The sequence below is a fragment of the Juglans microcarpa x Juglans regia genome, chromosome 4D (genome assembly GCF_004785595.1).
Source record: "Juglans microcarpa x Juglans regia isolate MS1-56 chromosome 4D, Jm3101_v1.0, whole genome shotgun sequence".
In the NCBI taxonomy this organism is placed as follows: domain Eukaryota; kingdom Viridiplantae; phylum Streptophyta; class Magnoliopsida; order Fagales; family Juglandaceae; genus Juglans; species Juglans microcarpa x Juglans regia.
In genome coordinates, this window is record NC_054600.1 from 622,627 (window position 1) to 646,394 (window position 23,768).

Below are 23,768 nucleotides of genomic sequence, written 5' to 3' on the forward strand. Positions count from 1 at the left end.
GTATACGACCCTGCTATGGGTATAATAATGGTATACAACTCTGTCACGGGTATAATAGTGGTATACGACCCCGCCACGAGTATAATGGTGGTTTATAATCCTACCACGGGGGTTAAACATGGCATACAGCTCAGCCACGAGTATAATAGTGGCATACAACCCTACCACGGATATAATAGTGATTTATAACTCTATCACAGGGGGTTAAACATGGTATATGGCCCAACTATGAGTATAATAATGGTTTATAACCTTACCATAGGGGTTAACATGGTATCTGTCACATCACTCAGATATGATATGAAGATAATGTCTCATATTTTGATATGCCAAAGATTTTTGGGAATAAGAATGTTTTTTGAAAATTTCGTTTTGATATTTTGTTACATGTTTTGATTTTGCATTCTGAAAGTAAATGTTTAGTTCCGGATTTTGAACTCTGTAAATACTCATGTTTACATACTAGTATATGTTTTATACTTACTAAGTTGTTTATAATTCACCCATTATCTCCATAATATTTTTCAGATGTTTTGGATGTTTCAACTGAAGTTCAAGAATATGGAGTATGGGTAAGACTATGTGAGTATAATGGATTAAATATAAAGAGAGTACTTCAGTGATTGGAGAGCTTTATTAATTACTTTTGTTTTGCTCTGTTGACTTGTTAGTTTGGAAGGTTAACATTTATTTTGAGACTTTGTGATGTTTTTAGTTAATTATTTTGGAAATAGTTGGTTTAGAATAATAAGATCTATGTGTTATTGAGAAATTGGAGTTTATATATGTATTGTGAGATATGATTTTAAGTGACAATAAATAACTCTCCAATCCATCTGGGACCGGAGCGTTATATGAATAGTAATGAAATAGTTTGAGTTAAAATATTTTATGGGATTTTGGAATAAGAGATAAAAAGTTAAATAAAAATATTATAAAATTAAATATTATTATAATATTATTTTTTAATATTATTTTTGTTTTGAGATTTGAAAATGTTGAATTATTTTTTGTGTTTTATTTGAAAGTTTGAAAAAATTATAATGATTAGATAAAAAAGTTAAAAATCTGAAATTGAAAAATATTTGTATTTAAATGGTATTTGAAAGTTGAGATGAGATAGGTTGAGACTATTTGTTAAACCAAACGGGACCTAAGTCTGCAAATTTAGAATCTGAAAATACGGGTGAATCAGGGCGGTTTTCCGCATGGACCCAGTTATAGATACCGGTTATTGACCCGGGTATCCGTAATCGGTTTTATTTTTAAAAACTGTCTTACTGTTTCAAAATGACACTACAATAAATCTGACATTTTGAGACTACAAAAATTGGGACGAATTAAATTCGTCCCAAAATGTCACTTTTAGGATGAAATTCTTTGTTCGTCCCAGGAAGTCTCAGTTGACCGATTATCGTTTGAACAAGAGACATGATTCTCGAACAGAAGGACTTGAGAAGGAAAACTATTATTCCCAAAGATGTTTATTGATTGAACTAATGGTTGACCATTCGACCTAACATAAATTTATATTCAAACGTATAATAGTAGTTCAAATGAACATTTTGGTAGGAGAATTGCATATATTTTAAGCACAAAGTATTGAATTTTTTTGGAACCAAAATATTGTCATTTGAATGTAAAAAATGTTGTCAAAATCACAGATTTCGTTTGAACTCTTAGTTTCATTAAATACAAAAACAGATCATGTGTAATCATTTTTACATGATGTCCATTGTGTAAAATCATTAACTAAATAAAAAACTATATTAAAATATGTAACATGTCATAACACAAAAGTCAATGTCTTGTAATTAATTTACTCCATGCCTAGAGTCCTAACAATAAGATTTATCTTCTTCAAAGGAGCATCTTTCCTCTGTATACGTCGATCAATGAGAGGCTTCATGCTCCTCTCAATATCAGCGACAAGGCTCGTCTGCAGCTCAGGAATTACCGCATGGATCTTTGTGAACATAATTTCAACAATGACAACATGTGTCTTTGTGCACACAATATCAGTAAATGCCGCACAGATCTTTGTGTGCACAATATCAATGATCTCATTTGTACGTAAAATTACATAAATACTCCTGTATTGTATTATCGCGCTCTACCAATTCAATCAACAAATTGGTTAGTGACTAATAATGAAATAATTTGTTAAACAATTAAATACATAAAGTAAATAAAGTGTGTTACACCAAATTTAGTTACTAATGGAAACCTTTTAAAGAACTTTTTAAAGGTAAAACCATACGGGCCAGCCAAACTCAGAAAAGTTAATTTTATTATTTGAATATTAGTTACAAGTAATTTTCAATTACAAAATATTTGCTAATTGACTCTCTTACTTGACTTGATAAACGACCCGTTTGCCTCTACTGCAATAGCAGGCAAAACTTCTGACGATCTTCAAATATTGATTTCTCTACTGAAACTCCAGTGGCTGAACTCGATCAGTTAATCTCTAACATGGAGTAAGCATGCACTCAATGAGAGAATGAGGAACAAGGAACTAGAAAATTATTAAGAGAATTTTCTCACACTCATGCACTTGGATCACTCTTCAATCTCTCTAAGTTCTGAGAATAATCATCAAAAGGTGACCTTCTAGCCGAAGTCCCAATCATAAATATTCTAATCAATATTTGATCTGCAGTAGGACTCTGTTAATGGAATGAGTCTGGTAAGAATTTGATCTGCAGTTGGACTTTGCTAATGGAAGGACTTTGTTGTGAAAAACTCTGCTAACGCATCTGTTGACGCCTGGCGCTAAGTCTTCTCAACAAATTTAGTTTCCATTCAAATTCTTCACAGGATAATTCTAGACTCCTTAGAATTCGGATACCCATACTCTTAACTTATCTAAAATATTATCTAATAACTTCTATATACACTTTAAATGTTTATAGATAAAATCAAAGTGTTTTACATTCATCCAACTTACTTTATCCATCTAGTTACCTAGTCCTACCCAAAATCTTGTATTTATAGTACATCCAGCTGCTACGGTGGCGGTAGTACGTTCCCCTGAGGCTGGAAGTAGCAGTACGTCTCATTGAAGGTCGTTCAAATGTTATATTTTAGAGTTCAAACATTCCATATAGTGTTTGAATTTATGTTTGAACGGGTCCAACTTTGAACGAATATCAAACGGTCGTCCAAATAGCCGTTTGAACGGATATTCATATATTCAAACACAATTAACTTCAATCAATTATTTTATTGTTCTTTGAAAGCACATTCAATCAATTGTTTGAGATTTAATATAGTATTTAAATATAGTATAATGTATAATATATTATACAATCTACATTAATTATGTTGTATAATATACAATCTATATTAATTATATGATTACATATATTGTAATGTATTTTTTATAACAAATCACATTTATATTAATCATACGGTGGTATGTTCAAACAGAGATAAAGTAGTTTGAACGACACTTTTGTTCTTTCGAATGAATTTTTAAAAAATATACATTTTATCTTGTTTGAGTGGCAAAAGGAACCGATGCTATTTTATTCTAACGTTAGTCACATTCATTTGAATAAATGTACCTTGAGCTAAAGTGCACGCAGAAAGGAGGGATATAGGAAAATTTTGGTGTTTGAACAATTTAACAGATGTTCTGACTACGTAAAATTTATGTTTACGAATAGATATAGGAATCTCATATACATGTTCGAATGTAACAACTTGTTTGACCATTCGTTTGAACCTTATGTTGAACCTATAACATAAGGTTCGAACGACAATTGCCCTGACATAAAGCACGGGCAAACTGGCATGCTAAAGCACATTTTCAGCTTCAAATGGACAAGTTAGAGTTCGAACACTTAAATCATATATCTAGATCTCCCGTCCTCGTTGTGTCCTCCATTTTCAGTCCTTAATTTCCTTGAGAGAGAGAGCATCCGGCGTTTCCCTTCCTTGCAAATAGAGGGAAAGACTGTGCGAGAGAGAGAAACAATAAGAGAGAGAGAGGGAGAGAGAGCTATTATATCTCTTAGAGAGAGAGAGAGACCGTGCGAGATAGAGAGAGATTTAAGAGAGGTAGTATTTGTTGGGCATTCTCTAAGTAACTGTCGTGCGACAGATCTAGAGAGAGGTAAAAGCTTTTATCTCTCACTTCTTGTCTTTATTGTTGATTTAATATGTAAATCTAGGTGATATATGCTTGTAACAACTTGTTTGGTTTACTTTATTTGATTTTTTAAGAGTGAGAGTGAGATTTATTTGAGAATGAGATGGATATGCAGTGCGAGAGAGAGTTCAGTGACCTGCTAGAAAGAGTAAGGAGTGAGAGAGAGAGAGAGATAATTTACTGACTTGTTAGAGAGTGCAAGCCATGCGTGCCATAGAGGAATTTCATGCACGACTTACTATTTGAATGGATGGTGAGGGTTTGAACCAACAATATGTCGGTATATTATGTCCTAGAAACTTTAGGTGTTAATGTTCAAATGGTTGATGCATATTTGAACACACCTTCGAGTTAGGGTTCGAATGACTGGTGTGCGTTTGAACATATGTCTGAGGTAGTGTTTGAACATGTTGGTAGTAAGCATGTCGAAGCTTTAATGGCAATTTAGAATATGAATATGTTCATGGCGTGGACGGCTTGTGATTGTGAGAGATGGAGGAACAGAAAATCAGAGGAGGTTGAGATTGTGAGCTTTTGAATCCGGAACCCTCCTTTCAAAACACATAAATTTTCCTAGATTTTTCTCGCCAACCAAACGGTCAACTCAAAATCTTTAAACCCATACTTGAAAAAGCACCTAACAGTATTTTGTACTGCTTTGGTGCTTGGAAATGACAATAACGAAGACGACATTTAACTGATTCCTTCTTAAAAACCAAGGTAGAGGGCAGGAGATTGTGACCCAAAAAGGGTTTCTACAATGAGAGAGTGAGCACAATGATAGGTAGAAACTAGAAAGCAGCGAGTCTGTGACTTTTTTCTCTTTTTTTTCTTCTACCTGATGTGGAACCGAGCCACATCAGATTTAGTGCATGTGTGACTGTACCTGGCAAAATTATAAATCTTTATTAAAGAGAAATGATATTTACAGTTATAAAGTGTGTAAGCGTCGCACACTCATTTTTAAAATAGTTAATAAATATAAGATCTACATTAAAAAACTAATTTTTAATTGATAAACTCTACTTTTTAAAAAAAAAAGTACACGACGATTTCATAACTCAGCCCCGATGAATCGCATATAATATTACTCGCTTAATATTAACTCATAAGTACATATAATATAATATCATAACTCATAAGTACATATAATATTATTAGTTTAATAAACGTTCCAATGAATCTTAAGGCATATTGTATACAAAAGTACTTGCGTATTTATGCAAATCTGATGTAATGACCCGGCCCGTGATTAGATCCAGCCTGTTTCATAAGCCCAACCCAGCCCCCGGAAAAAAAAAAAAAAAAATTGAAATGACCCTATTTTTTCCTTCCCAGCCCCGATGTGTCTTTCTCTATTCTCTCTTCCGGCGCAGACACCGCCACCCCGACGTCTCCTCTCTGCTGCTCTCTCTTCTCTCTCCATCTCCATCTCCATCTCCAACTCTCTTAATTCGCTGTCTCTCTTCTCCCGTCACGCCGGTAAGTTCCTGTTCGCTTTTCTCTGTGTGTCCGTATCTCCCAGCTCTTCTCTCTCTCTCTCCCTCACTCTCCGTCTGTAGAAACGCAGTGCATTAAAATGTTACAAGACTCGGCCCCGGGTACATCAATTAAAACAACAGTGGCTATGGCACAGCGCGCGAGATGAATTTCATGTTGTAATGGGGGTATTCCTAAGAAGAAACGGCAACGGTGGCTTGTTAGCTCGTCTCAAAGCCCTGGTTAACTTGCAGGTTCTTGTCCCTCTGTTTCTCCCTATTTCTTTCACGATTTAGTTTCCTCAGTTCTTCGAACAGTTCTGTAACAGGCTTTTCTTCTTCTGGATTGATGTTTCATGGGCAGAGATTTAAACATACGTCAGCCGAAGAAGGTTCGCAAGCCCAATTATACGTGGATATGGGTTCTTCATCTATAGCCAATGGAGGTTTCTCATCCGTTATATGTTATTTCAATGAATGTTATATTCTTCTGCTTCGTCGTTTACATTTACATGCACTTTGTGCACATTAGTTTGATTGACTACTTTGTTATTCTTCGGTTACACTGCTTTGTGTATTACTAAGGCTTGGTTTCAATGGTGACTTAGGCCATATTGATAAGTCGAAATGGACAAAGTTCGATTCCAGAATATTTGGGATAAGCCGTTCAATAATCCCGCAAGCCTCATGGGTTGTGTTGAAAATTCTTAGGAGTCAAGGTAAGTTTTGTTTCATGCTTGTCCCTTTCTTAGTTCCAAAAATATTCTCTTTACACATTAGATTTTAACATTTATGTCTTTGTTGGAGAGTTAATCATAACTGGATATTATTGCTAGCTAAAGGCTCTGGGCAACGAGTAGGATGAGCCTTGACTTGAGCATTTTACTTGTACAAGTGGCTAAGGCTCATTCGGGTTGATGGTTGACATGCTTCCAATATACGGAAATGACAGTTGTCAAAAGGGTTATTGTCTATGGAAGTGGTTTTCCGGACTAAGCTTGTTTTATAGGAACATTTATACCGTGAAATTGAAAAGAATAATATAGTTGGTGGCTGAGTCATTTTGTTGGCCTTTTTATGTCTATTTTGCTCCCATGTTATATAGTTTTCTGATTCTGCCGTATTCAGGGGACAAAAATGAAAATTATCTTGAGGGGGCCCCTTTTTTGGAGCTGGAAGGTATTTTTTGATAGATAGCTTCCTTTTATGTATGACGTGCAGGGTTTCAAGCCTATCTAGTGGGAGGCTGTGTTAGAGATTTGCTCCTAAATAAGACGCCAAAAGATTTTGATGTGATTACCACAGCTAAACTTAAGCAGGTTTTGTGACACTATTGCTTTTTGTCTGGTTCTTATAGTAATGATGAAGTGCTTAAATGATGACATTTAATGTTTTCTGTGGGTTTTCTAAATCTAATTACAGATCAAGAAACAGTTTCACCGTGCTGAGATCATTGGACGGCGATTTCCTATATGCAAGGTGCATATCAAAGGGTCTGTAATTGAGGTTGGTTCGTGCATTTAATAACCATATAAGATTCTTCTGTGTATACACGTGCATGGGTGTCTGTGTGTGTGCACACGCATGCTGCTGAAATGTGAAACTCTTCCATATAAGTATATAACTCTCTTTGATAAATGTCTAGCAGTGAATATATTTCACGGTCCTTCATTTAATATCCTATCTCAATTTCTTTGTTTAGTTTCTTTGATTCATTTGAAACAGGTTTCCAGTTTTGATACAGTGGCAGAACGTGCTGGAGAAAAGGAAAATGTTTTTTCCTTGAAAGTTCCAAAAGGCTGTGAGGAGAAAGACTTCATACGCTGGAGAAACTCCATATGTAGAGACTTCACTATCAATGCGTAATGTTTCTTTCTTAATTTGTTTCTTCCATTTTTTTAACCTTATTTCACTTGAAAATGTTTTTATGTGCGAGTCTTGGGTTCTGAAGGTTTTTCATGGTCTTTTCTTGTTTACTATGTGACGTTAGACTGATGCTATTTAACTCCAAATGTTAATTTGGTTTTGTAAGCAGCTTGTTCTTTGACCCTTTTGCCAACACAATATATGATTACGCTAATGGAATGGTGGACTTAAGATCCCTAAAGGTGACTCTTTATTTGTTGTGCCAGTACTGGTCAAGTTTCAGCATCAATTGATCTATATCAAAGTCATCATTTGAAGTTTACTTAGATTTGATATTGTTGGGTTATGTGGTCTCAGCTGCGAACATTGATCCCTGCTCAATTGTCATTCAAAGAGGATTGTGGTATATATTTATTTGTTAATCATCTATAATCTTTTAGCATCTTGATATTTGGAGCCACTGGCTGAATCTGGTATCAAACTATATGAATCTGAACGATTATAAGCAATCATTCTTGCAGCAAGAATTTTGCGGGGCTTAAGAATTGCAGCTCGTTTGGGCTTATCATTATCAAAGGAGACAGACACTGCAATTCGTAACCTCTCATCATCTGTTCAGAGTTTAGACAAGGTAGTTGCCAAGGATTTAAATGCGATCAGTATCTTGAGTGAATTGTCATAAAAAGTTATTGGGTGTTTTTGGCATATCTTCTTATGGCAGAGATGTTAACCACTTTTCATATTCTAGTTTTTTAAGATTGGCTGTTTCTCATGAAAGCTACTACATCAGAGAGTCTAGATGTGCATGGAAATGTAATTTCATGTTTTCAACTTCTTCCTTCTACTCCATACTAAAATAACATTCTCTATGTGCTCAGGGCAGGATAGGGATGGAGTTGAACTATATGCTGTCTTATGGAGCTGCCGCACCTTCTCTCTGCTTGCTTCAGAGATATAACCTACTTGAAATGCTACTTCCATTTCATGTATGTATTTTTTCACTATCTGTTTCACAGCGATGTTAATGAGTTTGGTCAAAGTGTATAACATGAAGTTACTTATGAAAAAAAAGTGTATAACACGAATTTTGGATTGCAGGCAGCATATCTTCAAGAGGCCAAGCACAATGCCAAGAGTTCCACTATGTTGATGGTAAGCTTAATTTAACAAGGCAATAGTGAAGGAAGCTCTCTATTATGTTATTAATTTGGTTGGGGATAAATATGTACCTATGGTGTGAAATTGAGTCAATCTTGGAAAATTTTTTATTGATGGAGTTAAAAGGGCAATAATGTTTAGATTGTGAGATCACCTAAGACACATTCTTGAGTTGGAGGAAAGCAATTTTTGTTAAGAAAATGAAAGGATCTCTGTTATACTAGATAATTTCACTGAATAGTGCATGTCAACTCTACTTTGTTATGAGGTTAACCTGGCTTGAGTGTGTCCTCCATCCTGGTCGAGTAAATTACCTTGTGTTCTTTTGAGCATGTGAAAAGCACATGCTCTTTAATAAGCAACAGCATTAGATTAATGGAGAGAATTGTTTTTAGATGTTTAGGAGGAGTTCATGATAAACTAACACAATAAGTCTTAGTATAATAACATATGCCGTATTCAAAAAAAAAAAAAAAAAAAACGCATGATAATTTAATATACTAGGTTGGAGGAATTTCCTCCTAAAAATCTGTCACTTTACTAATTTGTTCACTTTTTTTTTTCTTTTGTGGGCAGAAATTATTCTTCTATTTGGATAAAGTGGTTACTTGTGATCGACCTTCTGATTGCAGTCTATGGTAAGCCAATGATTTAGTCTCTCTGTTATAATTATCAACATGATGTCATCAATGTTACTTATAAAAGAAACATAATGTCATCAATGTGTGATAATTTTAAACTTGATTAGTGGGAGATAGTTGCTTGACTACTTAAGTTTTCTTAAATTTTAGGAAATCTGGTTATTTTTTTGTTCAAATTTGTTTCCATTTCAGATTGTATAAGCTACTGTTGAAGGTACAACAGATAATAATACTGTAAGATTTTATTGATTCTACAAAACCCTTTATGTGGGAGCATTGATTCCAAACTCCCCAATGGAGGGAATTATTGTCAGTGTGTGGGTCTTGACCGTAAGTAATAAGGTGAAGGGGTTGTTTAAGCTTTGTCAAAGGCTTCAGCACCACCCTGTGGTATAATTTTCAGCTCACATTGTTTCCTCGGGCAGCCGTTATAGATTTTAACTGGCTAAGCTTTATTGACTTTCTTGTATCTTTTCCTACTTCTAATTAGGTGTTGCTCTTTTTTATGTCCTGTGTACTTGGGCCATGCCCTTTGTCCTTTTGAATATAAAATTCTTTTTTTTTTTTTTTTTTTTTTTATAGAAAGTAATTTTGGTCAACAAGGAAATTATTCCCTCCGGAGCAGAAAATGGCTTATCCCTCTTGAGAATTATAAGACATTTTCTATACTGTTTCTTCTCCCTAGCCCCTTCTCCAAACTCCCTAAAATCTCAGTCATACCTGGAGCACCCAACCACTCCCTCCTCTGTTGGGTGCCAACACTTGCCTTCTGGGAGTGCCATCCCATCTTCCCCCTTTCCTGGAACCCCAACCATACACCCCTGCCTTCAGATTGCCTCCACCGTGACCCTCTAAAAACAGCCTCGGCTTTGCAAGCTGCAGCCTTGGCACACTTCTCGGCCTCCTTCCTGTGCTTGGTGGTGTGCAACTTGGTTCACTCAGCTTCATGTCTATACTGCTCCTCTTTCTATTCAGAGTCATCTTCAATTTGGCTTTTTGTTGGTTGTGTTTTGGATAAGTTGCTGGTGATGTGCAGTGTGATGCGATTCTTTTTTCCTTTTCTTGTTTCCATCTAGCGGCGGCGTCCAACTATTATTAAGCTGATGTTGCTTTTAGGTGGGTGGAGGGTGATGCTGAAAACAATTTTCACACTTTTCACCAAACAATAGAAGACAATTGTGTTTCTGAAAAATGTCTACACTTTTGGACTATTACTAAGCTGATGTTGCTTTTAGGTGGGTGGAGGGTGATGCGGAAAACAATTTTCACTCTTTTTTGGAGTCTTCACCAAACAATAGAATACAATTGCGTTTCTGAAAAATGTCTACACTTTTGGAGTTTCTGCCAAGAAATAGGAAACAGTCGGTTTCCCCTGAAAACATTTCCAACCAGTAAACATTTTTGGAATCGTGCATCCCATGTGATTATCTTAACAATAAATATTTTTTCCTCTTCATTTAATATGGTACACATCCTAACCCTGTGGATAACTCTTTAATCAATAGGTTCTGCCTAGCAGATCTTTTAATCTAAGGAAGTTTCTGGTTTCCTTTTTTTTTTTTTTTCTTTCTTGTTAAGTAAGAGTGATTCTGGTTTCCTGTCAATTTTGTTTTCTGTTTCAGTCATAGATGCATGGTTAGAAGAATCTTCGTTGTGAGTGTCACCTAACTATAGATGTGAGAAGAATCTTCGTTGTGAGTGTCAATGGTTGGTTGTTTCTCTTGGAGGGAAAATAGTTAGATAATTCATTGGTACATGTTAATTTCTTTCTGATAAGTAGGGACTTGTTAATTTCTCTAACAAGAAATGTTTTTTTCCCCTAGTTTTAGTGTAACTGGTCAATTTATATGCTTTTGTATCTTTGCAGTATGATTTCTGTTTTGATGTGGTCTTATCTCTTTTGTATGGGACAGGATGGGACTGTTGGCTTTCAACCAGGCATTAGTAAATAACCCTCAAGAGGCTCTTGTGATTTTAACATTTGCTTCTGTTTTGTACCATGGAAGCTGGAAGGAAGGTGTTAAATTTGCCAAAACAAATGCCCGAATGCAAGTTAATTTTGCACCTGAGATCTTGGGTTCTTCTGATATTAAAGCAGATGAAGAACTTGCTGAAGCCGTTGCTCAGTTAGCATCTTTAGTGCAGGATTCCATAGTTGCTTTGACTGAGACAGAAAGTCTTTTCAAATCAATGTCCAGATTCCCAGTTTCTAAGTGCTCTGGTTTTGTAAGTACATCTATTCTCCTTAAGCATATTGTTAATACCCTCAAAGCTGCATAATTAACTAAAGGATGAATATGCCAAGTTTGGGTTTGATGCTGCTCATCTGAGGTAATTTGAATCTGATGTTGTAGTGCTCTTGTGTCAGATCTAGGCTAATGTTTTGACCGTGAGCCCAATAATATTGGTCTTCATTCATGGGAAACAAAATGAGCAAAAAAAAAAAAAAAAAAAAAAAAAAAAAAAAAAAAAAAAAAAAAAAAAACAAATAGAGCTACAATTGGGCATGGTCTGGATTGGAGCTTAGTCCAGTCCAAGCCAATATTCAACCTTTACAATTCAGCTGAAGCCTAGTCTGTGCATAAATTTTTGGGCTCAGGCCAACATATAATCCCTAGTTGGGTCAAGTTGATTTTTAAATTACAGTGGTTTTAGGCTAAGTTGTAAGCATGATATTTAGCTCTTAGTTAGAAAATAACTTATGATAAGGCATATTTATTGATTGCTTTCCATTAGAAAAACTAAAATTATGATGAATTTCAAATGGACTTTAAGATATAAGATTAAGTTTGATACACTTCAAATGTAAAAATAAATGTAGTTGACTACCTGTATAATGAGAGAAGAAAAGCATAGAAACCCTGAGGGGTAGCTCAGCTGGTCCGGCCTTGGGTTTGCTCCCCAATAGTCACCAATTCGAGTCCCCTTAGGGCCACTGGAGGTTTACCTTGTCGCTAACTTCAGGGCCCCATGGGATTAGTCGAGACGCACAAGCTGTCCTGGACATCCACAGTTATAAAAAAAAAAAGAGAGAAGAAAAGCATAGATATTAAATATATAGATAAAAGAAGGTTAAATAACCCTTTATGTATAATTGTTAATTAATGAAAAACATGAAAAATCCTAACCCCTAGGTTGCCGAAGTCGTAACTAAAATAAAAGTTGGAAATCTACTGTCACATGCCTGTCTTGCTTTTCATCAATGGATGATAAGGCTAATGCTTGTATAGAAGTTGGCTGATTTCCTCTCATCTTATCCCATGAATGGTCAGCCAGTGTTACTGTGTCATGTGATTGCACATATCTAGTTGAGAGAAGCTGCTATTTCATTCTGGCTAGTTACAATAATGATTTTTTATCACAGAAATACATGTCGAATATGTGTGTGCATGTGCTTGCATAAAAGGTTTGATAATGTCACTTACTGGATAAGGAATCGTAGGTGGTTGTCTGAAATGTCACATATTTAACCTCATCTTGAGGTTGGTTAATATATTAGGTTAAAAAGAAATCAAATTTTGACGGTTAATTGACCTTGACTGTTTCCTGTGATAATGTGCCACATGTCAATATATCATGTTAAGAGAAATATGGGGCGAAGACATTGTTATAGAATGGGCAAGCTCACAGCTGAGATCCTCTGTCAACCTAATCAGGGCCTAGAAAAACTCTGGCCCCAATTTTAGCCCTATCTTTGATGATTTATGAACCAGGTATCTCCATTGTGGTTGGTCAGGAATGTTACCCAGACATGTCTCACTATTTTTTTTTCTTTTTTTATTGGCACTGGGTGTCCTGGAACGGTGTCCCAACTAATCCCGGGAGACACGTCTTACTATTTAGTTTCCTAGTGAAAAGCTATTGACTTATGCCCTTGGTTTCTTGGAGCAAACGGTTGTGCAATTCTTGTATACTTTCCATTATGCACCTTATCTGATTAAAATGGGGTTCTTTAGGTATTTATTTCAAAGAAGATGGGGAAAGATGTCGCTGAAATTTTCAATGTACTCTTAAATGATATTAAATCATACAATTCTGGAAGAAAGAGTTTTGAGATTGACTATCATTTGCTTGGGAGGGGTTTCTGAATGAGACAAGATTTGTTCTTGGCAAGATTATATTGGAAACCATGAGTGAAGTTGTTAAAGGAGGAATGGAAGTTGTCAAGGTGGAGGAAACTCATCTGCAGCCAGACTTCACCCAGGAGAATTATGGTCTTGCACTTTTTGATTTCGTGAAGCCACGAGTTGTGAAGGATAGAAATCATAAACGTGGCCTGTCAGAATCTAGTCTTGAACCACAGCACGGGAAGGTGAAGAAACAAAAGTTGGTAAAGAAGAAAAGCAGTAGTCTCTCCAAACAGGAGGTAGATGATATGGTGAAGTGCCTGGAGGTGGGTGAGAAGCATCAGACAGTAATCAAGACGGGTCAATTGCCTCAGGTAGAAGCAAATATGACACAGGGAATCATGGTAGAGAGGGAAAATTGTCAATTGCCAGAGCAGGAGGTTACAAAGGAAATGCAAGAGGATGTGGAGAATATTGAGAAGGATAAGAGACATTCGAAGGTGGTGGAGAAGATGCTATCTCTGGATAAGGTAACTAAGAAGGATAAAGTACTTGGCAGTCGTAATTTAAGTCGGGAGGCAAAAACAAAGAAGTTAGAGAAGGAAGGATTGCCTTTACTATCAAGCTTGTTCAAGTAAATTTGTCAATGTATGTTGTAAAACATGTGCCATGCAATAAGAACGCCATCACCAGCAAATGGAATTGGCGGGTATCCCTTCTCCCCTCATTCATTTATCTACCTCTCTCGTGTTATCTGGATGACTAAACTCACCTGTGTCTGTAGGTGTACAATGTACTCGCAAGAGCTGATGGAAATAATCGTTGAAACATGTAATTAACAGGCATGGACGGGCATCGCAAGAAGCGAAGTCTCTGGAGAACTGAAGTGTACTTGGAACTGAGTAAAGAAACCCAAGTGTCGGACGGAGTGGGCCATGGGCTTACTTTTTCTTTTTGTCCTTTTCGTTATGTAGTAGTTCAATTCAGTAAGAGTGAGGTTGTAAAGACTATTGGGCCTTGGCCCGTAACGCTTAGTATTGCTTTATAGTTTCCGGTTGTTTAGCTCAAGCCCATTAAGTGGGCAACCTTAGGCATAGGTATGGAGCATCATCTGCTCTGTGAATGTTTATCAAATCAGTACTGTACTGAAAACTTCCATTTTGGAGTGGGAATTTACTTAACTTTTCCAGTAGAGGTGGTTTTTCTCATTAAGTTCTATTTTAGGTCAATCACCATATCACCTAATAATAATAATATGTTACCGAATCAGACTAGGATAGGTAATTTTTTATAAAGAAAAAAAGGGGGGAATTTTAGGGTCGAGTTTTGAGATATTGTTTAATACTCTCCTTTACAATAATCCTTATTAAATATCTAAATGCATTGTATATCGGCAATGCCTATATATTGAAAATGCGAGGCTTTATCCGACGGCTAAAGAAGCAGAAAAAAAAAAAAAGGGTAGATCGGACGTGAATTGATGATTGATGGGGGCACCGTCCTTGAAGCTTGTCACACTTCGTCAGGCTAAATAAAAACAAACTCTGAAACCATCACTACTGACATTCCCGATATTTTTGAAATATAAACTTATCTCCATGATTAGTTTAATAATAATATAGGAAGTAACGTTTTGCAGCCACCTCTATCACATGCGCCTTCGATGGGTTGGCTCCTCCCCACTGATTTTATTGGCCCTCAAGCGGTATCGCATAATTTCCAAGGGGCCCCATAAAAGATTAAAAAGAGAAAATACAATACTAGTTTAGGTAATGTTAAAAGATTCATTAATGGTATTTATTCTCTCCAATTCCGAAAAACATGACAAAATAATCTATCTGTGGACTCATTTATCTATCAATATCAATGTAATCATTGATTAGTCTATAAAATCCCTTCTTTTCATATAATAAATAAACACAGCTCAGCCCCCACAATTTTTTATGGATGGAACTTCCTTAAAATGAAAAAAGATGTAACTATCGACTCATGACAGATAATATTAACTGAGAAAATCTCTAATCTACTACCTAATAATCTTGTCTGAGGTTTGATACCAAGATTTTGAAATGCGGAGTTTAATGAATTTTCCTTATCGTACATTACCATTCGAATTTGTCATTCCAAATAAGAGAAATAATGCTTTGTGGTTTAGGTGCCCACAGAAAGAAGTGGATTGTATTTTCCGTGAAAGGCAAACCGAAGGGAAGATAACCAATGATTAGAAGACAGACCCCAACAAAAAAAAAAAAAAACAAACAAGAAGTTTAATTTGAAATCAGATGATGCACATGAGACATGACATGCCAACCAAAGTGACCGTTGTTCGGACAAAAAAAAATTGAGAGCTTCATTTGTCAAAGACACTTTGATCCAACGGTCACAATTCACTAGCCGTTGCATTTGAAAAAAATGAGAGGCCGCGACCACTTTACAGACTAATAATAACGCACCGTTTGTTTTCTTTTTTTTTTTTCCTATCTCTATATTTCTCTCTACCTTTGTTCGTATTTTCTTGGAGGAGGGGCTCAGGTCTTAGATGCTCTACCCTTTAGGCTAGTGGGTCTTGGGATCGAGGAGCTTTGTTCTTTGTTCTTTGTTCTTTGTTTGTCATTGTTCTTTCTAATAATCAAAGAAAATGGTTATTACTGACGAGAACAAGCCCACAAATTTTCGAGGTAATTTGAGATATTTTTGATGTTTTGAGACTGAATCTCGCTGTAAAACCTCAAGATCTAACACGGGTCTTTTGTCATTTTTTTGAATAGTCGGAGGGTTAGAGATGGGTACTAGAAAGTCCAGCAGGCAGGAGATTAGGCAGAACAGAAGGGCTTTAAGCGTCATTAATCAGAATTTAGTGGGAGCTCAAGCATACCCTTGTGTTGTCAATAAGAGAACCCTGTCAGAGTAATGTTATTGACACTACTAAAGATCTAATCTGAAGTTTTAATGCATTCGCGCTTCTTGCTTTTTAGTCTTTGGAATTAATTTTTCTGTTTTCGTTTGTCTGTTTTAGAAACTATGATATCTGTGAAAAGAAGCAGGCTGATCCAGTGCATCGACCAATCACGAGGTTTGGAACTTAGAATGCCACCTTGAAGTTTTTTTTTTTTTTTTTCCTTCATTTTTTTTGGCTGCTGACTGAAGGACGTAGAAATAAATGAAATTCAAAATCTGGATATTAGATCTTTTCTTGGATAAGAAGATATAAGATCGTAGTTAATTTCAGAGAAGGAAAAAAAACAAAAACAAAACAAAAACTTTTGACTAAATGCAAGTTTAAAATTCTTTTTGTTTTTTAGATTTTCATCGAAGCTTTTTTCTAAACTTCTTATAATTGATTTTGATCTTCTGTGTTATTTAGGAAGTTCGCTGCACAAATTGCAAACACGCAGCAAGCTTCTTTCCAGGTATCACTACTGTTCTCTCAGTCTGCCCCCCTCTCTCTCTCTCTCTCTCTCTCTCTCTCTCTCATACTACAAGAAAATATGGATTTAAACTTGTATAAGCGCTCTAATTTTCTGGGTGGTGCTAGCATTGATTTCTCAGTTCTAACTATAAACAGGAAACCAAGAAAGCAAATCCATCAGCTTCAGAGGGATTTCAAGCTTGCATATTTATAGACGAGGAACACAAGTCAACTAAAGAAGACCAACCAGTGCCCATGTTTTTAGAACAAACGGAAGCAATGCCTAGTGGAACTGAAGAAATGGTATCTTTCTTTCCCAACAGCCATTGAAAATTGTGTTGATCAATATTCTAATTTTTTTTATAAACTTTCTCAATTGCTAGGAGGAGATTGAAATGGAGGATATAGTTGAAGAGCCTGTCATGGATATTGACAGCTGTGATGCGAAGAATCCACTTGCAGTTGTGGACTACATTGAAGATCTCTATGCCTACTACAGAAAAATGGAGGTGAATTTAAATGTCTTATAGTTTCTTTTCTATTTCAGTTAATAAATTTTCATGTTTAATCGTGCGTATGGTGTCTACCTAGACTACCTTCTTCAATGGATAGGTCGGGCAGTGTTTAGGAATCCAAACCTTTTTAGTAAATGCAGTCCTGTTAGTATTTAAGACAACCAAATAGGAGCGTACTTTTGCTGCCAAATACACGCTGTTCACCTCAATTTCTAGCTAGTTATTGGAAAAACTTTATCTGAAAACATATATATATATATATATATATATATATATATATATATATCTAATGCACCCTCCAAATTCACGCCATTAAAACTCCCTTCAATTATATTACCGTACAAGATATTTGGATAACATATATATTAGTTACATTGTCCGCAAGCGAAGCACTAGGTGTTAAGCACCTCTCGAGTTGAAGTAGTCATGTTGATGTGGTGGTAAAAACTCGGATATATTGAAAAGTTTTCCATTTTCTATTTCTACACAAGATTGTGATACCGCCATATAGTTCCAAATAACTATTGAAAACTCTCAGATTTTGATATCAAATGAGGTAACTAATGAAAGCATCAATTTCTACCAAGTTTGGTTACCAAGTGCCAATGATTCTATGCAGAGTTTTAGCTGTGTCTCTACGAACTATATGGCTCAACAATTTGACATCAATGAGAGGATGAGATCCATACTGATTGACTGGCTTATTGAGGTATACATAATGTCTCCTACTGAACCAATGCCTAAACTGGTAATTGGGTTTCTAGTTCGAACTTAAGCTTGTTTTTTTTTTTTCCAAATCAATTTTAAGTTTGAGTCATGGTTCTGCTTGTTCGAATTAACAGGTCCACGATAAGTTTGAACTGACGAAAGAGACATTGTTCCTAACGGTTAATATAATAGACAGATTTTTATCTAAGCAAACAGTAGTAAGAAAGAAACTTCAGTTGGTGGGTTTGGTTGCTATGCTCTTAGCGTGCAAATACGAGGAAGTTTCTGTTCCTATAGTCGGAGACTTGATTCTTATATCAGATAAAGCTTACACAAGGAAGGAGGTTCTGGACATGGTACTATTCTTTGGTTGTGATTTGTGATTATACCCAAATTATAACAAATCACCTTGCAACAAATAAACCTTCTGCTCTTCATAAACCTGCAGGAGAGCTTGATGCTCAACACATTGCAGTTCAACATGTCAGTTCCAACCCCGTATGTTTTCATGCAAAGGTTCCTCAAGGCTGCTCAGTCGGATAACAAGGTCAGTGGTCAAAAGAAAAGAAAAAATTTAAAGAGTGTGGTTTTCTTATTGGTGCATAATGACTTCCAAAAACACTGTCTAGGTATATTGCTACCCTCATAATTAATCAAATCTATATGAAACAGCTTGAGCAACTGTCCTTCTTCTTGATCGAGCTTTCGCTGGTGGAGTACGAGATGCTCAAGTTTCCACCATCTTTATTAGCAGCTGCTGCAGTCTATACTGCGCAATGTACTCTTTATGCGTACAAGCAGTGGAGTAAGACCTGTGAATGGCATGCCAGCTACTCAGAAAATCAGCTATTGTGAGTTTCTTACCATTTTAACTTGCACATACAAATCGAGTACATGAAAATTCATTGATCAGATGCTTCTTGCTTTGCTTGCTCACAGAGAATGCTCAAGACTAATGGTCGGTTACCACCAAAATGCAGCAACAGGGAAACTCACTGGGGTACATAGAAAATACTGTACATCTAAGTTTGGCTATACTGCAAAATCTGAACCGGCTCATTTTCTTTTGGATACCCAACTATAGCAGGCCATGCACAGTTACTAACATTACATGACTTTGTAATTGGGTTGCTTGGGGATGGGGAAATACTCATCATAATAGAGCAACTTGGGGTGCACTGGTCATTGATCTTCTAGATTACTAAGCCTGCAGCCTCGGTTGTTAATTGCACACAGCCATGGTTGTTTTCCTTAAGTTCTAGTTGGAAATAATCATTCTTTTCCCCTTCAAATTGTACTTCTACTGTTGTTCCCTGAACAATAATGTGATGACAGTGTCATATTTCCGTTTCCACTAATCTGGAGAAAAGTATTATTTCGAAGTAATTTGATTTGATTTCCCTTTCTCTCTTATGATTTTTGTTTGAGAAGGGGCTCGATCTCCGAGCATCCCAAATAGGGCGATTGGCATTCTTATCATTCGCTTTACTGGTCCAAAAGGAGAAATTTTTAACAAGTATATATATATATATATTATGTCAAGAAAATAGTCGAGAGCTGATAACCTGATGGTGTATGAACCCGACTCTCCAAATGAAAAATCTGGATTCAAAACCCCTCACCCCCTTGTATCAAATAAGGAAAATAAAAATAAAATGGTACTTAAATCTGGATTTTAATGCTGTTTTCAAAAAGTTTGCTTTTCAGGTTAGTTGTGCTATTATAATATGAGGTTCAGGTTGATACGACAGTATAAATGAATGGTGGCTACACTAGTTCATCTATATATAAGGTAAGGGTAGAGTCGATTGCAGGAGAACATTTGAACCAGATTGTTGCCCCCAATTTCATCCCAACAACAACATCACCTCTGTCCCTAAGCGCAAGTTGCTTGAGTTCATTGAAAGGAGATAGTTATTAGAGACAGAAGATAGGAAAAACAGAACCACCTTTCTAAAGTTCACTAGCCCAGGAGAGACACAAGATAAGAAAAAACCAGCGAAAGAATCGAATCAAGTTAATTTTTTCCTACTCCCAAGGGGCAAAAGGCCAACAACGTCATTCTCACCTTTACTTGAGTCTTGCGCAGCCAATATTTAAAATATCTGCTCTTGTTCTCTCTTTCGCTTTGGACAACAACCTTAAAAAATTCTAAATTCATATCACTCGCTATTGATTTGTTACTAGATCATATATATGAAGATCCAACGAATGTTTTTTTTAAGGGAAATAACAATTTTAATTTATTATTAATTCTCAACAGTTGAATTTCGCCAATTTGAAAATGCAATTTTAATTTATATGTCAGGGCATGATGCAACATGTTGGATCATGGATGGATCCATATTACAAAAAAATGTCATGTGACATTTATATTAAAATGTAAAATAATATATATAACTTTAGGAGTGAGAATTTTGTACCTATTTAACAATATTATAAATTCATCGTTTAAGCTTAACCATTAATTGTTTTAAGTGCTACTCAAATTAAGAATATTGAGTTGCATTAAGCATAAACCTAATATGAAAATGATACATACATAACTTTTTTTACAATTTTATTTTAAATAAAGTGTGTTTTTATAAAATAATTTTTAAAAATAATATTATTTTATAAAAATACTATCGATTTAAAATATAATTATATAAAAAACTATAAAAAAAATTATAGGTATATCTTGAAAACGATGTAGAGTTGGTAACCTTCCAAATTTCCAATCCACCAACCCCCACATCACATGAATGGAAGCAAGTGGAACTTGGCTGCCTCGAATCTCATATCCTTTTATTAGGCATTTATTCGTACATTTGGTAGACTATTTTCATAGATTATAAATACAAGAAAAATGTTAGTGGAGTCTTTTAAATTTATGGTTCAATCTTATTGTTCATATATTTTAATTTATTTATTTATTTTTATTTAATGATTAAGAAAATGATTATTAACAAAATTATATATATATTTATTTTTTTAATAATTAAAAATGTTAAAAAATACTTAAAAAATAAATGAACAAAAATTTTATAACCAGCGGGCCGCTGGCGTGATCCTAAATACAAATCCCCCCTATACATATATATATCCGCTCCAAGATTCCAAACTGAAACAGGTTATAAGCTCTGCAAATATACTCTCTCCCTCTCTCTGTGATCCCCGATCTAAGGCACCGCCACCATCCCCGCCATCGCCATGGCAACCTCATCCCACTCTCTGCTCCTCCAGAACCCTAATCGTGCTCTCCTCAAAACCCCGTCGCGTTCCATCCTCCCCACCACCCATCTCAACACCCTCAAGATCCCCACCAAGCTCATCTCAATCAGATGCGCCGCCACAACCCAAACCCAAGATCATCGCCCATTGACCCAGACCCAATCCCAAGATCGAGTCTTCAACTTTGCCGCCGGGCCCGCTACCCTCCCGGAGAACGTCCTCCTCAAGGCCGAGTCGGAGCTCTACAACTGGCACGGATCCGGCATGAGCGTCATGGAAATGAGCCACCGAGGTAAGGAGTTCCTCTCCATCATCCAAAAGGCCGAATCGGATCTCCGTACCCTTCTGAAAATCCCCTCCGAATACGCGGTCCTCTTCCTCCAGGGCGGCGCCACCACCCAGTTTGCTGCGATCCCTTTAAATCTGGTTAAACCCGACGATCCGGTGGATTACCTGGTCACCGGGTCTTGGGGGACAAGGCCTTCAAGGAAGCACAGAAGTTCAGTAAAGCCAAGGTGATCTGGTCCGGCAAATCGGATAAGTACACGAGAATCCCGTCATTCGAGGGGTTGGAGCAGAGCCCGGACGCCAAGTATTTGCACATATGTGCCAATGAAACCATTCACGGTGTCGAGTTCAAGGACTACCCGACTCCGAAGAATGGCCTTCTGTTAGCCGATATGTCTTCGAATTTCTGTTCGAAGCCCGTGGATGTGTCGAAATTCGGAATCATATACGCTGGGGCCCAGAAGAACGTGGGTCCATCTGGGGTCACTATTGTCATCATCAGGAAGGATCTGATTGGGAATGCCCAGGAGATCACACCCATTATGCTAGAGTACAAGATCCACGCCGACAACAACTCGCTTTATAACACCCCTCCTTGCTACGGAATTTACATGTGTGGATTGGTGTTCGAGGACTTGTTGGCGCAAGGCGGATTGGAGGAGGTGGAAAAGAAGAATAAGAAGAAGGCCGAGCTTCTGTATAGCGCGATCGATGGGAGCAATGGATTCTACAGGTGCCCAGTTGAGAGGTCGGTGAGGTCTTTGATGAACGTACCTTTCACGTTGGAGAAGCCGGAGCTGGAGGCGGAGTTTGTGAAGGAGGCGGCTAAGGAGAAGATGGTTCAGCTCAAGGGACATAGGTCGGTTGGGGTATGCGTGCTTCCATATACAATGCTATGCCTTTGGCTGGGGTTGAAAAGTTGGTTGCTTTCATGAAAGATTTCCAGGCAAGGCATGCTTGATTGCTTTATAATGGCTTATTTGGTGAGCCTGAAATTATTAGGCATCGTAGCAAATTTTTTGGCTTTTTTCCTTGTTGCTTGTTTGTTTGTTTGTTGTTGTTGTTGTTGATGAGGGTGGTTGGGCTGGTCATGTTTTGCTTGCATTTCAGGATAATGGTCTGATTGATGTTCATTTACATGTCCAGCAATATAAATTGTAATGGTTTAGGCTTTAGGGTATTACATTACTGTCTTGCAAAATTCATAAAGTTGATGAGGTTAATTTCTTGTCATAAGAATTAGAGAATTGCGAGACATTTGTACGAAGTTTTGCTGATTCAATAAAGTAATATTCTTTCTTTTTCTTTTTCTAGCCCCATCCTTGTTTTTATTTATTGTCAGCGTATAAAGATTGTGAAATATCTTACTGTTTGTTCTATTAAAAAGAAAAAAGAAAAAGAAAGAAATAATAACTTACTGTTTGTTGACATAGGAAAATTCATAGAAAGAAAAAGGAAGTGACAAAAGGAGACAAATCTCTCTAGCAATCATGAGCACGAGGGTCCTAAATTCTAATCCTAAAGGACTTGGTTGACATCAAGCATGGCTCGGCTTATTGATATTTATGCCTGCTTGTCCTTCAATGCCATCGTTAATAATACATACTGCGTACACGGGGTGGTTCTCACTCTCTTCATGAAATTTTTATTGATGGGTACACAGCACCTACCGGCAAAAAATATCGTAGCAATTTCAAACGCGTGAAACCTATCGTTGTATAAGGTTTTTTTTAATTAGTGCTACATCCACATAAAATAATTTTATAAAATAATGTGATTTTATCTGATCTATTAAATTTATTTTATAATAAAAATAATTTTATAATTTAACAAATTACATTAAATTATATTAATTTATAAATTTACTTTGAGTAAAGTATTTTTCTTTTTTTTTAAGCATGAAGATGGTTTCCGTTTTCAATATGTCATTCATAGCTTTAGGTCCGGAACTCATCTTTCACACACCAACCCACACGTCCATTTACACGATCCAACAACCCCATTAATTCACGTGGTTCGATAAGACCGGCAATGCTAATTTATTTGTCATTTTTCTACGTAAAAATTTATTAATTGTGGCTTCTTTTTCTTTTTTCGTTTTTTTTTTTTTTTTTTTTTTTTTTTTTTTTGTCTTTTGGGGAAGGCTCATAATTGTGGAACTTGAGTACACGGAAGGAACACAAGAAATTATTCATCGCATAGTGTAAGATCTATTTATACACCGAGGCCGAGTGCACACTACTGTTGGGCTTAACTCGTGCCATCGGAA

The 23,768-nt window shown here is 36.3% G+C and overlaps 3 protein-coding genes across 3 annotated transcripts; all 3 read left to right on the forward strand.

Annotated features, from left to right (window-relative positions):
* Positions 1–5,673: 5,673 nt before the first annotated feature.
* LOC121259882 lies at positions 5,674–14,093 on the forward strand. Its single transcript, XM_041161683.1, is given in 15 exon segments — positions 5,674–5,889; positions 5,999–6,080; positions 6,243–6,353; positions 6,856–6,953; positions 7,057–7,140; positions 7,360–7,496; positions 7,670–7,742; positions 7,858–7,903; positions 8,022–8,131; positions 8,379–8,486; positions 8,599–8,652; positions 9,235–9,296; positions 11,213–11,525; positions 13,256–13,379; positions 13,382–14,093. Coding segments are annotated over 15 exon segments (2,097 nt in total). The 5' UTR covers positions 5,674–5,817; the 3' UTR covers positions 14,005–14,093.
* A 1,756-nt stretch (positions 14,094–15,849) lies between these two features.
* On the forward strand, positions 15,850–19,356 carry LOC121261659 (G2/mitotic-specific cyclin-1-like). The gene is made up of 11 exons (XM_041164125.1): positions 15,850–16,044; positions 16,135–16,273; positions 16,383–16,439; positions 16,731–16,776; positions 16,932–17,078; positions 17,159–17,284; positions 17,910–17,999; positions 18,133–18,354; positions 18,447–18,545; positions 18,671–18,849; positions 18,938–19,356. The coding sequence occupies exons 1-11, from the start codon at positions 16,005–16,007 to the stop codon at positions 19,080–19,082; spliced, it is 1,290 nt and encodes a 429-aa protein (XP_041020059.1). The 5' UTR covers positions 15,850–16,004; the 3' UTR covers positions 19,083–19,356.
* A 1,736-nt stretch (positions 19,357–21,092) lies between these two features.
* LOC121259168 (phosphoserine aminotransferase 1, chloroplastic) lies at positions 21,093–22,794 on the forward strand. Its single transcript, XM_041160668.1, is given in 3 exon segments — positions 21,093–21,680; positions 21,683–22,363; positions 22,366–22,794. Coding segments are annotated over 3 exon segments (1,266 nt in total). The 5' UTR covers positions 21,093–21,190; the 3' UTR covers positions 22,461–22,794.
* The last annotated feature ends 974 nt before the right edge of the window (positions 22,795–23,768 follow it).

Excerpts from the sequence above, each read along its gene's own strand:
- LOC121261659 (XM_041164125.1), top strand. The coding sequence starts at position 16,005 with ATGGTTATTACTGACGAGAACAAGCCCACAAATTTTCGAG. Across the intron at positions 16,274-16,382 it reads AATAAGAGAACCCTGTCAGA|AAACTATGATATCTGTGAAA; the intron begins GTAATGTTATTG and ends TGTCTGTTTTAG. Across the intron at positions 18,850-18,937 it reads TACTCAGAAAATCAGCTATT|AGAATGCTCAAGACTAATGG; the intron begins GTGAGTTTCTTA and ends GCTTGCTCACAG.